The 12,234-nt window shown below is 46.9% G+C and overlaps 1 protein-coding gene across 1 annotated transcript in view; it reads left to right on the top strand.

Moving 5' to 3' along the window:
• The first annotated feature begins 2,678 nt into the window (after positions 1 to 2,678).
• The window catches only part of KIF5A (kinesin family member 5A), a 37,470-nt gene continuing 27,914 nt past the window's right edge, over positions 2,679 to 12,234 (top strand). Inside the window, exon 1 of the mRNA XM_005571347.4 lies at positions 2,679 to 3,035. Coding sequence (XP_005571404.1) covers positions 2,907 to 3,035 — 129 coding nt within the window. The 5' untranslated portion in view covers positions 2,679 to 2,906. The remainder of the gene's footprint in view (positions 3,036 to 12,234) is intronic.

The raw sequence follows: 12,234 nt of genomic DNA on the forward strand, positions 1-12,234 counted from the left end.
TATACTAACCCCCAAATAATTATGTATCTGAAATTCAACTTTAACTGGGCATCCTGTTTTTGTTTTTTGTTTTTCAAATCTGGCAATCTTATCTGAAGTTCATAAATAGATAAGTGGTGTCTCCATGTCTGTCTGAACACTCTGTGTTCTTAACCGCTTTGTTAATAGTTCTCAGACTTTTATTTATTTTTCAATTTTTTCAATTTTGTGGGTACACAGGTGTATGTATTTATGGGACATGAGATATTTTGATACAGGCATGCAATGTGAAATGAGCACATCACGGAGAAGAGGGTATCCATCCTCTCAAGCATTTATCCTTTAAGTTACAAATAATCCAATTACACTCAAGTTATTTAAAAATGTACAATTGAGTTATTCTTGACTATAGTCACCCTATTGTGCCATCAAATAGTAGGTCTTATTATACTTTCTAATTTTTTGTACCTATTCACCATTCTTACCTCCCGTTCTCAGACTTTTAAATTTCATCGTTCGGCCGGGCGCGGTGGCTCAAGCCTGTAATCCCAGCACTTTGGGAGGCCGAGACGGGCGGATCACGAGGTCAGGAGATCGAGACCATCCTGGCGAACACGGTGAAACCCCGTCTCTACTAAAAAAATACAAAAAACTAGCCGGGCGAGGTGGCGGGCGCCTGTAGTCCCAGCTACACAGGAGGCTGAGGCAGGAGAATGGCGTAAACCCGGGAGGCGGAGCTTGCAGTGAGCTGAGATCCGGCCACTGCGCTCCAGCCCCGGCGACAGAGCGAGACTCCGTCTCAAAAAAATAAATAAATAAATAAATAAATAAATAAATAAATAAATTTCATCGTTCAATAAAATTAAAACAACTACAAACCTTGAAGATTTACTTTCTTATCAAGTAAGTATATTACAAACAGAAAACCTACTGTTTACTGTCACAATCATTACTTAGTAGAAAAGCAGGAAGGACACACTCAGAATAAAAGATAGTCTTTTGAAACTTATCAAATCCAGCTTTATATTAAACAACAACAACAACAACAACTCACCATTGTTCTTTTGGAGGTGAAGGCATACTCAGTGAACTTTTGTCTCTGACCAGTGACCCTCCATGGACTGGCATTTTGAAACCCCTTTACTAAAGATGCCACCTTGGAGGCCCTGGGGACCCAAGGATGGGATGTTTCCCAGGATGTTTCCTGAGCTTGCAGGATGCTGCAACACTTAGAAATTGTGCCAAACCAAGTGACTAGAGAGTTCCTGAATTCGGAACTCATTGTCTTTCTTTCTCCTGGCTCCTCCCCAAGCCTCTATCCCTTTCTCCATAGTCCTACCACTTTTCTGTCCCATTCATTATGTTGGACTCTTTTCTTTCAGTTCCCTTAAGATTCAAGGTGGGTTAGAGGTGTAGCCCCAATGTGGGAAGCCCCCTGAGTTCTGAGTAGTTAGGTCTTGTCTGGCCAGGCTATCAGCCTCTTGCTTTTGTCCCATAGTGTCTAAGTGACCTTAACCACTCATGAGACAATTGCTGAGCTGAATTTTCCTTTCCTTCTCCTTGTCCCATCCACCCTGCCCTTCCCCTTTGCCTAGAACCTCAACTCCTGCAGTCCAACTCTCTGTTGGCTAGCAGAGGCCTGTGACGTGGAGAAAAATCAATTTGGCCAGCTTCTTGGTGGTTCTTTCCAGGGGCTGCAGCAGGAGTCTGACCCAAAGGGAGAAAGGACAAGGAATCTCTGGGGTTTGGCATTTCTTTCGTTCTTCTTCCTCCACACCTTTTTTTTCTTTTTTTGGCCAGGGAAGGGGGCTGAAGTATTGGGACTGTATCCTCCAATGGTTACTGAGACGGGAAACACATACTCCCATAGGTACCTGAATTTGCCTGAAACCCAAATGCAGGTGTTTGTCTTAGACTTCAAAGTCTCTCTGGCCTTCCCCATCCCCATCATTGCCCCTCCTTCACTGCTTTCTGACTCCCTTTCTCTTGCAAAAATGTTTCCTACCCATCATCATCCCATCCTCAACCTAGGACACAAAAATAAGTATTGTGTCTGCTTTTGAATTCCCATAACCCAGAATGGGAGTTTATCTTCCCTGAAACTGGGGACCTGCTGTGTACGTTGGGGAGACAGTAGAGTGCACCTTTGGATGTGGAAGGGGAAGGGAGTAGCGAGAACCTCCCATGACACTCCTCCCTGACACCCACCTCCATAGGAGTACAGGCAGCGATCCCCCAGAAAGCTGAGTGGGTTGGGAGTCCAGCTTCCGTGCGTGTGGGGCATGGGATGGGCGTAGGGGGAGAATGAGAAGTGTGATCCCAGTTTGGAGAGAGGCTAGTGACGGGTTGGGGGATGCCCTGGAATAGAGGGAGTGGGAGATCTGTTTGACCCTTTTCGCTACACAGGCGACAGGCCCACCTCGGTCCCCTTATCCCTTCCAGGGGGTGGAGTCTGAGGGAGGGACAAACAGATCGAGGGTATAGGGGTGGGATGCAGTGAGTTGGGTGGGGAAGGGTAGAGGGCAAGGTTATCTCCGAACGTTAGGGATGGGGGAGGAAGCAGAGGAGCAGTGAGGTTCCAGCCTTCGGGGGTCGACGTCGAGCCAGCCTCCCCAGCTGAGGGAGCCCCGCCCCCGCTCCTCCATCGCGGCCCCGCCCAGGCCCGCAGCGCGGCGCTGCAGCGCGAGGGGCGGAGAGGCAGAGCGCCCGAGAGGACCAGACGCCCAGGTTTCCCGCATCCCGCTGCCGCAGGAGAGAGAGAGCGCGCCCCGGCCCTGCTCCCCAGGCTTCGCCCGGGCGCCCTCAACTCTGCCCCCAGAGACTGAGCACCTGTCCTCCGCCTCAGCCTTAGCTGAGAGCCCTCTCCTCTGGAGCACACACCACCCCTGCAGCCCAAGAAGTGTTCCAGCTCCACGCCGGCGACCACCATGGCGGAGACCAACAACGAATGTAGCATCAAGGTGCTCTGCCGATTCCGGCCGCTAAACCAGGCTGAGATTCTGCGGGGAGACAAGTTCATCCCCATTTTCCAAGGGGACGACAGCGTCGTTATTGGGGTGAGTGTCGCCCAGGAGGGAATTCGGGGAGGGGGCGGGTGGCTAAATCTCCCCGCCTCCCGCAGAACCTTAGTCTCTGCCGGTCCCTCTGCGCCCGCTCCCCGCCGTTCATCCTTCATCCTCTTCCCCGCAGCCCCTCCTCTCCCCTGCATCAGGATGGCTGGGTGTGGCCTGACCAGGCCAGCGGCTGAGTCTCTGCAGAGTGGCAGGGGGCTGCTTTCCTACCTTCGGGAGACTCATCTCCCCTTTGCTGCTGTCTGCAGCGTCTCCACCCGTTAGAACCAGTTCCATGTTTTTCTGATGTTTTCCCCTTCTCCACCCTCCCCCCCCAACCAAGAGAAAGCGCATCTTCCCTTTGTTATTGGCTCAGATCTCTACCCCCACCTCCCAAGAAGGTAAGTGGGAAGACTTTTGGGTGGACTAGAGGGGAGGTAAGCAGCCCAGGGTCTCTGCAGAGTGTGGATGGAAGTGGGCTCTAAGACCAAACCTTCCATCATTCCCTAAAGTAGTTATAGCCTGGATTTTTGTGTGTGTGTTGGGGGGAACAGGTCTGATGCAGGGTTTACCGGGAAAGAAATCATTGATGCCACACCCAATCTTGGGGGGAGCCTCTAGAATCCTAAGGTCAGGTCTGCCTTTCGTTCCCAGTTACAGTAGGAAGAGGGTTTCAGATTCCCCAACTGACCCCCTGAAAGAAAAATGCCCAAACCCTGAGATCTTAGTAAGTACTTGCTTATTCATCCTTTCTCTTGAGGATCCAAGAGAAAGTAGCCGTCCAGCTCTACCTCATCATGACAGCCCTACCCAAGGAGGATATCTTAAGGGAACTAATATTTACAGTGGGCCTGTTACTCTATGTATATTATTTAACCCCCGACACAGCATTCGAAAGTAGTATCAATATTTCCATTTTACAGATGCAGAAATTGAGGCCCAAAGAACTTGAATAACTTTCTCAAGGTCATGCTATTAATCCATGGATCTGAACCTAAATCTGTGACTGCAAACCTCCCATCTCTTCCTATCACATTGCCTACCCAGGTTTCTGTTCTGCACCTTTATCTGTAATGGCCCAAAGGGAAATTCTAGGCCTTGCCCACTCCCCCTGAGGTTGGTAGGGACCTCAGGCTGTGTGGGGAGAAAAGACCTGGGGTTGAGTCCTGTAGGGCTTGAGGGGTGCTGGGCCAGGAAACGAAAACTAGCTTGAGAAGGGAGGGGCATGTACGAGGGCAGTCAAGGTCAGAGGTGCTTCTTAGGTATCTTTATCCACAGTGCTTGGCACAGAGCACCTGGAAACATGCTTGTTAAAGGAATGAAAGAAAGAAGGGGAGGAAGCCTGGGACTTCTGAGTCAGTGAGAATGGGACTTTGAATAAACATGCCTCGGGGGAGACCTGCTTACTAGTCTCCAAGGGCCCCAGTCTGTCACCACCTTGCACCCTTACCCACACTGTTAACTCAAATGGATGCTTTTGTCTCTCTCTCTCTCTCTCTCTCTCTCTCTCTCTCTCTCTCTTTCCCTGTCTCTCTCTGTGTGTGTGTGTGTGTGTGTGTGTGTGTATTTGTCACATGGAGAGGGCCTCTGTTTCTTTTTGCTTCAGGGACCTCTCTGGCCCTGCAGACTGTTCAGTCTGACTGGGCTAAAAACAAAACAAAACAAAACAACCACCAAACAACTCCTGGATCAACTCGGGAGGACCCCTCTCAGAGTGTCCTAGAGAGCCAGCATTAGTTGTGAGAGTTGGAGCTTAAGATCCCCTTGAGACATAAAGGCTGACAAACAGGGTGGGGGTGATGATGGGGGGCAAAACTTTTAGGCCCTATTTCCATGCTCTGGAAGGTTTTTCCAGTAAGTCTGAACCAACTCCTTTAGGCTCTCTGGGCCATCCTGGTGTAGTGGGATGGGGCAGGGGGTGATGTTGGGAAGAGGGGTGTGGTGTCGATCTATTGTTAGCCCAGCTAAACAGGAGAGACACACAGTGGGAGGTGGGCAAGGAGGAGAGATGAAAAGAAGCCCAAGGCCCCCTGCCAATTCAGATTCCATCTCAGCTCCACTGCTGGATCTTCCTTGTCTGTTTTGCCTGGTATCTGTAGGGCTGTATCTTTGTCTCGTTCGCTTGTATCTTCCCTCACCCTAGCCCTCCCTGTCAGTCTCTCATTTGAAGATAAATGCTTATGGGGGGCCATTTTGTCTCAGGCAACATCTTTAGAGTTTGCTTTTTCAGACTTAATATTCATTCATCATTTAGGGAATGAGGGCTACAGGGGGCATGATTTTTAGGAGACCCTTGAGGGTCCCAATAAGGGAAGGAAACTCCTACTCCTTTTTCTCTTTTCTCCTCTAGCTCTCTTTGGAGCCCACCGGGTTGGGAGCTGGCTTAGGAATTAATGGAGGAGGCTGCTTCAGGATGTCTGGGAAGGTTGGGGAAGAGTGAAGGTGGGAGAGATAATCTTTCCCAGTGCAGCCCCTACTCCTTCCTGTGACTGCTCTCCCCTTCGCCTCTGCAGCACTGCGGCTAGCGCTGAGCTTCAGAGTCCCTTCTGTTCATGGGCTTTGTTCTGCATGTTAGAGGGTAGGAGAATAAGCTGGAGAGACAGCTCTGTGTGCCTTTTTTCTCCCCTACTCCTCTGACTTCTTCCAGGAACCTGGGGGATGGGGCTTAGCCAAAGTAAATGGCCTGAGTCATAGTAGAAGGGTGTCTGGGTCACTATGTGTGGTGCCCATCTTGTTTTGCTTTTGCACACTCAGAATCCAGTGTGACTTTTTCGCCAGACCCATTTAAGTGTCTCTCTGTCTTCCTCTGCCTTGGTCTTTCTCAGCAGTGTCCCAATGCCTGCTGTCTGGGTGGATGCATGTGTACCAGATGTGGGAGGGATGACAGTGAAGAAACACATATGTACACACACACTCTTTCTCTTTCCCCTTCATTCAAGTGTACACAGCTACCTCCCTCAGGTCTCCCGATGGTTAAGTGGGTTCTTAATGCAAGAAGCTAGGACCATTGTGTACCTCACTTGGCAAAGCTAGGTTGGGACCTGCAGGGTTATTGGAGCAGAATCAGTATTGTTTGGGGTGGCCTGGGATTTGATATCTGAAGTGGGGAGCAGGGCTTTCCCTTGCTTTGGAGGAGTCTCATAAAGAAAAATGGAGATGAGAAGTAACGTTCACAGTGGCCAGTGTCTTTCCAGCATTACCATGGCAACAATCCCCACGGGTGTCACTATGGAAATCAGGCCTGGCACTTGAAGTTCAGCTTATACCAAGTGCTTTACTGAGGGTTGAACAGGTTGGTCATCTTTCGACCCTGATCTTAAACCCCCAGCCCTGACTAAAACTAAAGTTAGCTTTAGTCAGCACACATGATAGAAAAGTACAGAAAGGTACTGGGATACACAAATGGAAGAGGAGACATCAGGGAGGCTCCGAGTGTGATTAAAGGAGAACAAAGAACCCTGGACTGTGGGACTCTGAAGAGAGGCCCTTCAGAGAAGGCTATAAGGAACACTTTGACTGCTGGGGGTGGGAGAGAGATTGGATCTCGGAGACATTCCTAAGAGGAGGAGAGACTCTGTGACTATTTCTCATTAACAACTCACAGAGTCTTCGATTACCTACAGGTAGAGAGGGTGGATGGGAGGATTACATACTTCTGAAAATGGGATTGAGGTTGGAAAAAGGGAGTGATGAAAGGCTTTAGTTCTGTCTGGAAATACTTGGAAAAATGCCCAAATGTGAGGAGGGGAGATATGGAGGAGGGGAAAGAAAAGCCTTGATAAGGCTCTGACACAGTGTTGGCATTTCAGTTCTTTGGATCGATTTGTCTGGAATCAGATTGCTTGAATTTGAAACTGTGCTCTACCATTTCTCAGCCATGTGACTGTGGGGAAGCTACCTGACCTCTTTGAGCCTGTTTCATCATCTATAAAGTGGGAATAATAACAGTATCTATGTCCTAGGATTACTGTGAACATTAAATGAGATAATGCATATAAACTGCTTTGTAACACGGCAGACAAACAGTAAACCCTCAATAAGAGTTAGATATTATCACTATTTTATATGCTATCTCCCCACAAGCTAGCTTTGACAAAATTGGGAAGTGGATAATACTTTTCCTTTTTACTAATTGTTTCATCCAAACCTCCAGATCCCAAGTATCTTCTTGCTCCCTTCTTTGTCAATATCTATGTTTATTCAACAAATATTTATGAAGTGCATCTGTCATAGTCCTCTATATGGTGCTATAAAGGAATATCCCAGGCTAGGTAATTTATAAAGAAAAGAGGTATATTTGGCTAACAGTTCTGCAGGCTGTGCAAGAAGCATGGCACCAGCATCTGCTCTGGTGAGGGCCTCGGGAAGCTTCCAATCATGGTGGGAGGCAAAGAGGGAGCAGGAGTCACATGGTAAGAGAGGGAACAAGAGGGAAAGCAAGAGGTGCCAAGCTCTTTTTAATAGCCAGCTCTCACATGAACTCATAGAGCGAGAACTCACTCATTACCATGGGGAAGGCACCAAGCCACTCATCAGGGATTTACCTCCTTGAGCCAAGCACTTCCCACCATGCCCCGCCTCCAGCATTGGGGATATCAAATGTCAACATGAGATTTGGGGAGGACAAACATCCAAACTACATCAGCATCCTATAGGCCAGGGACTGTGTTTGGTGTTGGGGATTTAAAGGGAATCCCTGCCTTCAGGAAAATCTGGATCAAGGTTGTGATCCACAGTCCATGGAGTGGCCCGGGCAGAGGCAGGGGAGAGGAACATCAGATATGGCTTTTGCTAACTATCTATATACTCCCCCAGATTCTGATAAGAAACCTCCCACAACATACTACAGTCTGGTTCAGAGTAATTGTGTGTTATAAGATCTGTAAATAATGGTGGTGCTTCCCATGTCTACAGGCAGGAAAAGTGGAAGACTACTGGTCTAGTTATTTTCATGAAAAGATCAGTTTACTCTGGGCACACTGCCCATGGGTTAGCCCTGCTGTACAAGGAGCAGTAATTAAAAAAAAAAAAAAAATCAGACAAAATTAATTCATCCTGAGTATAATCAATAGAAAATCAAAAGAAATGTACAAAACTTAGCTGGGTGTGGTGGCAGGTACCTATAAACCCAACTACTCAGGAGGCTGATACAGGAGAATTGCTTGAACCTGGGAGGCAGAGGTTGCAGTGAGCCGAGATTTCGCCACTGCACTCCAGCCTGGGCAATGGAGCAAGACTCCATCTCAAAAATAAATAAATAAATAAATAAATAAATATTAAAAAAAGAAATGGGCTGGACACGGTGGCTCACGCCTGTAATCCCAGCACTTTGGGAGACTGAGGCGAGCAGATAACGAGGTCAGGAGTTCGAGACCAGCATGGCCAACATGGTGAAACCCTGTCTATACTGAAAATACAAAAATTAGCCGGGTGTGGTGGTGGGTGCCTGTAATCCCAGCTACTTGGAAGGCTGAGGCAGGAGAATCACTTGAACCTGGGAGGCCAAGATTGCAGTGAGCCAAGATCGTGCCGCTGTACTCCAGCCTGGGTGAAAGAGTGAAACTCCGTCTCAAAAAAAAAAAAAAGAAAAAAAAAAGAAAAAAGACATTTACTTTTTTTTTTTTTTTTTTTTTTGAGACGGAGTCTCGCTCTGTCACCCAGGCTGGAGTGCGGTGGCCGGATCTCAGCTCACTGCAAGCTCCGCCTCCCGGGTTCACGCCATTCTCCTGCCTCAGCCTCCCGAGTAGCTGGGACTATAGGCGCCCGCCACCTCGCCCGGCTAGTTTTTTGTATTTTTTTAGTAGAGACGGGGTTTCACCGTGTTAGCCAGGATGGTCTCGATCTCCTGACCTCGTGATCCGCCCGTCTCGGCCTCCCAAAGTGCTGGGATTACAGGCGTGAGCCACCGCGCCCGGCCGACATTTACGTTTTAAAAGGAATAAAAAAGTCTTAAAGAAATAAGAGCTAGGCTTGGAATTTTAGAGCCCAGCCAAGAATAGAGAAGTAGGTAGCAGGCCTTCCCAGAACTCCTGAAATCATATCTCTTGTCACGTGGCTTTCCCTGTTCAGGAGATTACTAAATGCACCAATTTTTAGCTCTTGGGTATCTTTTAGACTCACAAATCTGAGAACTTCTCCCTTCTTCCCTCTCTGCTCTTTTCTTTCTTCCCAGCCTAGACTGATGTAAAGGGGTTCCTGATGAAAAGGGGCTATAATTGGCTTCAGCATTTGGAGAGCGCTCTCCATTTTAATGCATCTGTGGAGCCTTCTAGAATCCTGTAACTGGGAATATTTTGAGGGAGTGTGTGTGGGGGCTGGGGTGGGGTGGTTGGTGTGTTGGTGCCCATGTTTGTGGGGGGAGGGGAGGGGCAAGGTTGGCTTGAGAGTTACATTTAATCCCCTTTGGCTGGATGCCTGGCTTTGTGAAGCATGGATAGAGATTGTTGGTGGAAAAAGAGATGAGAAAGCCAGTCTCATCTTTTCACATTTTTCTGCCTGTTTTATATTCTGGCTGCACTGGCAGCTGATTAAATTATGCCCACCCAGGTTAAGGGTGGGTCTGCCTTTCCCACTCCACTGACTCATATGTTAATCTCCTTTGGCAACACTCTCACAGACACACCCAGGATCAATACTTTGCATCATTCAGTCCAATCAAGTTGACACTCAGTATTAAACATCACAAGTCCACCCCTTGTCAACTTGAACCCATACACATCTCCTGAAATCATACAAATCTTCAAATAAGGACAATAATAAGGTCATAATACGCCTAATATAATACAACTGTCCTTCATACAACCGGAAATGCACCAATCCCCAACTCAAATGCTATTACATAAAGTTAACAATACTTAAATGCTAATATGAAGTCAATAAGTGTATGTCATATAATAAAGGAAAAAGGAAGTTAAAAAACAAAAGAGATGAGAGGTATTGGCCTGAGATAGACATATTTTGCTTGTTTCTATTTCTTGGCCACTGGGTGGGAGAAACATTGAGGTACATTATAATTCAAGAATTAATCACAATTCAAAATTAAGGTAGATTTTTCTTTAATAATATTAAAAATAATGTAATTACGGCCGGGCGTGGTGGCTCACGCCTGTAATCCCAGCACTTTGGGAGGCCGAGACGGGCGGATCACGAGGTCAGGAGATCGAGACCATCCTGGCTAACATGGTGGAACCCGTCTCTACCAAAAATACAAAAAAATTAGCCGGGCGTAGTGGTGGGCGCCTGTAGTCCCAGCTACTCGGGAGGCTGAGGCAGGAGAATGGCCTGAACCCGGGAGGTGGAGCTTGCAGTGAGCCGAGATCGCGCCACCGCACTCCAGCCTGGGCGACTGAGCAAGACTCCATCTCAAAAAAAAAAAGAAAAAAAAAATGTAATTACAACACTAATACATTTTAATTATTAACAAAGTTAAAGACAAAGGACGCAGAAGAAGAAGCTAAAAATCACCCAATATCTTACCACCCCAAAAAAGCACTGTTATTAATAATAATTTGATGTATTTTGCCAGTGTTTTTCCCTTCATATATACATGTGTTAATTTTAATAAGATTGTATCATAAACTATATATAGTTTTGTAACCTTTTCTCTCTAACAAAATATTATTACTATTTTGCCATTGTTAAATATTTTCACATAACTTTATTATTTTACAATTTTTTTTTTGAGATGGCGTCTCATGCTGTCACTCAGGCTGGAGTGTGCAGTGGTGTGATCTCGGCTCACTGCAACCTCCACCTTCTGGGTTCAAGCAAACCTCTCACCTCAGCCTCCTGAGTATCTAGGATTATAGGCATGTGCCACCATACCTGGCTATATTTTACAATTTTTAATTTAACTTTCGAATGTCTTACCTGCACATGTGACAAAATGCAAAGGATATGAAAAGGTTTATATTGTTTCCTTCTCTTTCTCACCCTTCTTTTCCAGCCACACAGTTCCCCTTTCAGAAGGCAACTTCTTGTGAATCTATCCAAAAACCTACTATACATTTATAAGCAAATACATATATACATGCATACCTTTTTTTACACAAACGGTAGCATATTACACATCCATTCTGCACCTTTAAAAACAAAAACAGCCTGGGCGTGGTGTCTCGTGCCTGTAATCCAAGCACTTTGAGGCCGAGGCAGGCGGATCACTTGAGGTCAGGAGTTCGAGACCAGCCTAGCCAACATGGTAAAACCTCATCTCTACTAAAAATACAAAAGTTAGGCCAGGTGTGGTGGCTCACCCCTGTAATCTCAGCACTTTTGGAGGCCAAGGCAGGCAGATCACCTGAGGTCAGGAGTTCGAGACCAGCCTGGCCAACATGGCGAAACCCCATCTCTACTAAAAATACAGAAATTAGCTGGGTGTGGTGGCAGGTGCCTGTAATCCCAGCTACTCTGGAGGCTGAGGCAGGAGAATTGCTTGAGCCCAGGAGGCAGAGATTGCAGTGAGCTGAGATGGTGCCACTGCACTCCAGCTTGGGCGACAGAGCAAGACTCTGTCTCAAAAAACAAAAACAAAAAACAGACAACCCCAAGACAAAACACTGAGTCTTGGAGATCCTTCCTTATCAGCACATAAAGATTTATCTCATTCTTTTTTGGTTTTTGTTTTTTTGTTTTTTTTTTTTCCTCCAAGACAGGGCCTCACTCTGTTGCTCAGGCTGGAGTGCAGTGGTGCAGTCATGGCTCACTGCAGCCTCCACCTTCGAGGCTCAGGCCATCATCCTGCTTCAGCCTTCTTAGTAGCTGGGACCACAAGGCCCATGCCACCATGCCTGGCTTTTTAAAAAAAAAATTTTGTACAGGCAGAGTCTCCCTATGTTGCCCAGGCTGGTCTCCAACTCCCGGTCTCAAGGATCCTCCAGCCTCGACCTCCCAAAGGGCTGGGATTACACCTCACATGAGCTAGCTCATTCAACTGTATAATTTGTTGTAGGGATAGGCCATTATTTAACCAGGCCTCTGTTGGTGGATGTTAAGGGTTGTTCTAATCATCTGCTATCACAAACAGTTGAATGACCTTGTATAAATATTTTTTGCATATGTGCAGTATGTCTACAGGATAATTTTTTCGAAGTGGAGGTGATAAGGCAAATGCATTTAAAAATGTGAGGCTATTTCCAAATTGCCTTTCATAGAGTTGGCTCCAATTTCTATGTACCCTCAGCAGTATGTGTGAGTATCTATTTACTCA

The sequence above is a fragment of the Macaca fascicularis genome, chromosome 11 (assembly GCF_037993035.2).
Source record: "Macaca fascicularis isolate 582-1 chromosome 11, T2T-MFA8v1.1".
NCBI lineage: Eukaryota > Metazoa > Chordata > Mammalia > Primates > Cercopithecidae > Macaca > Macaca fascicularis.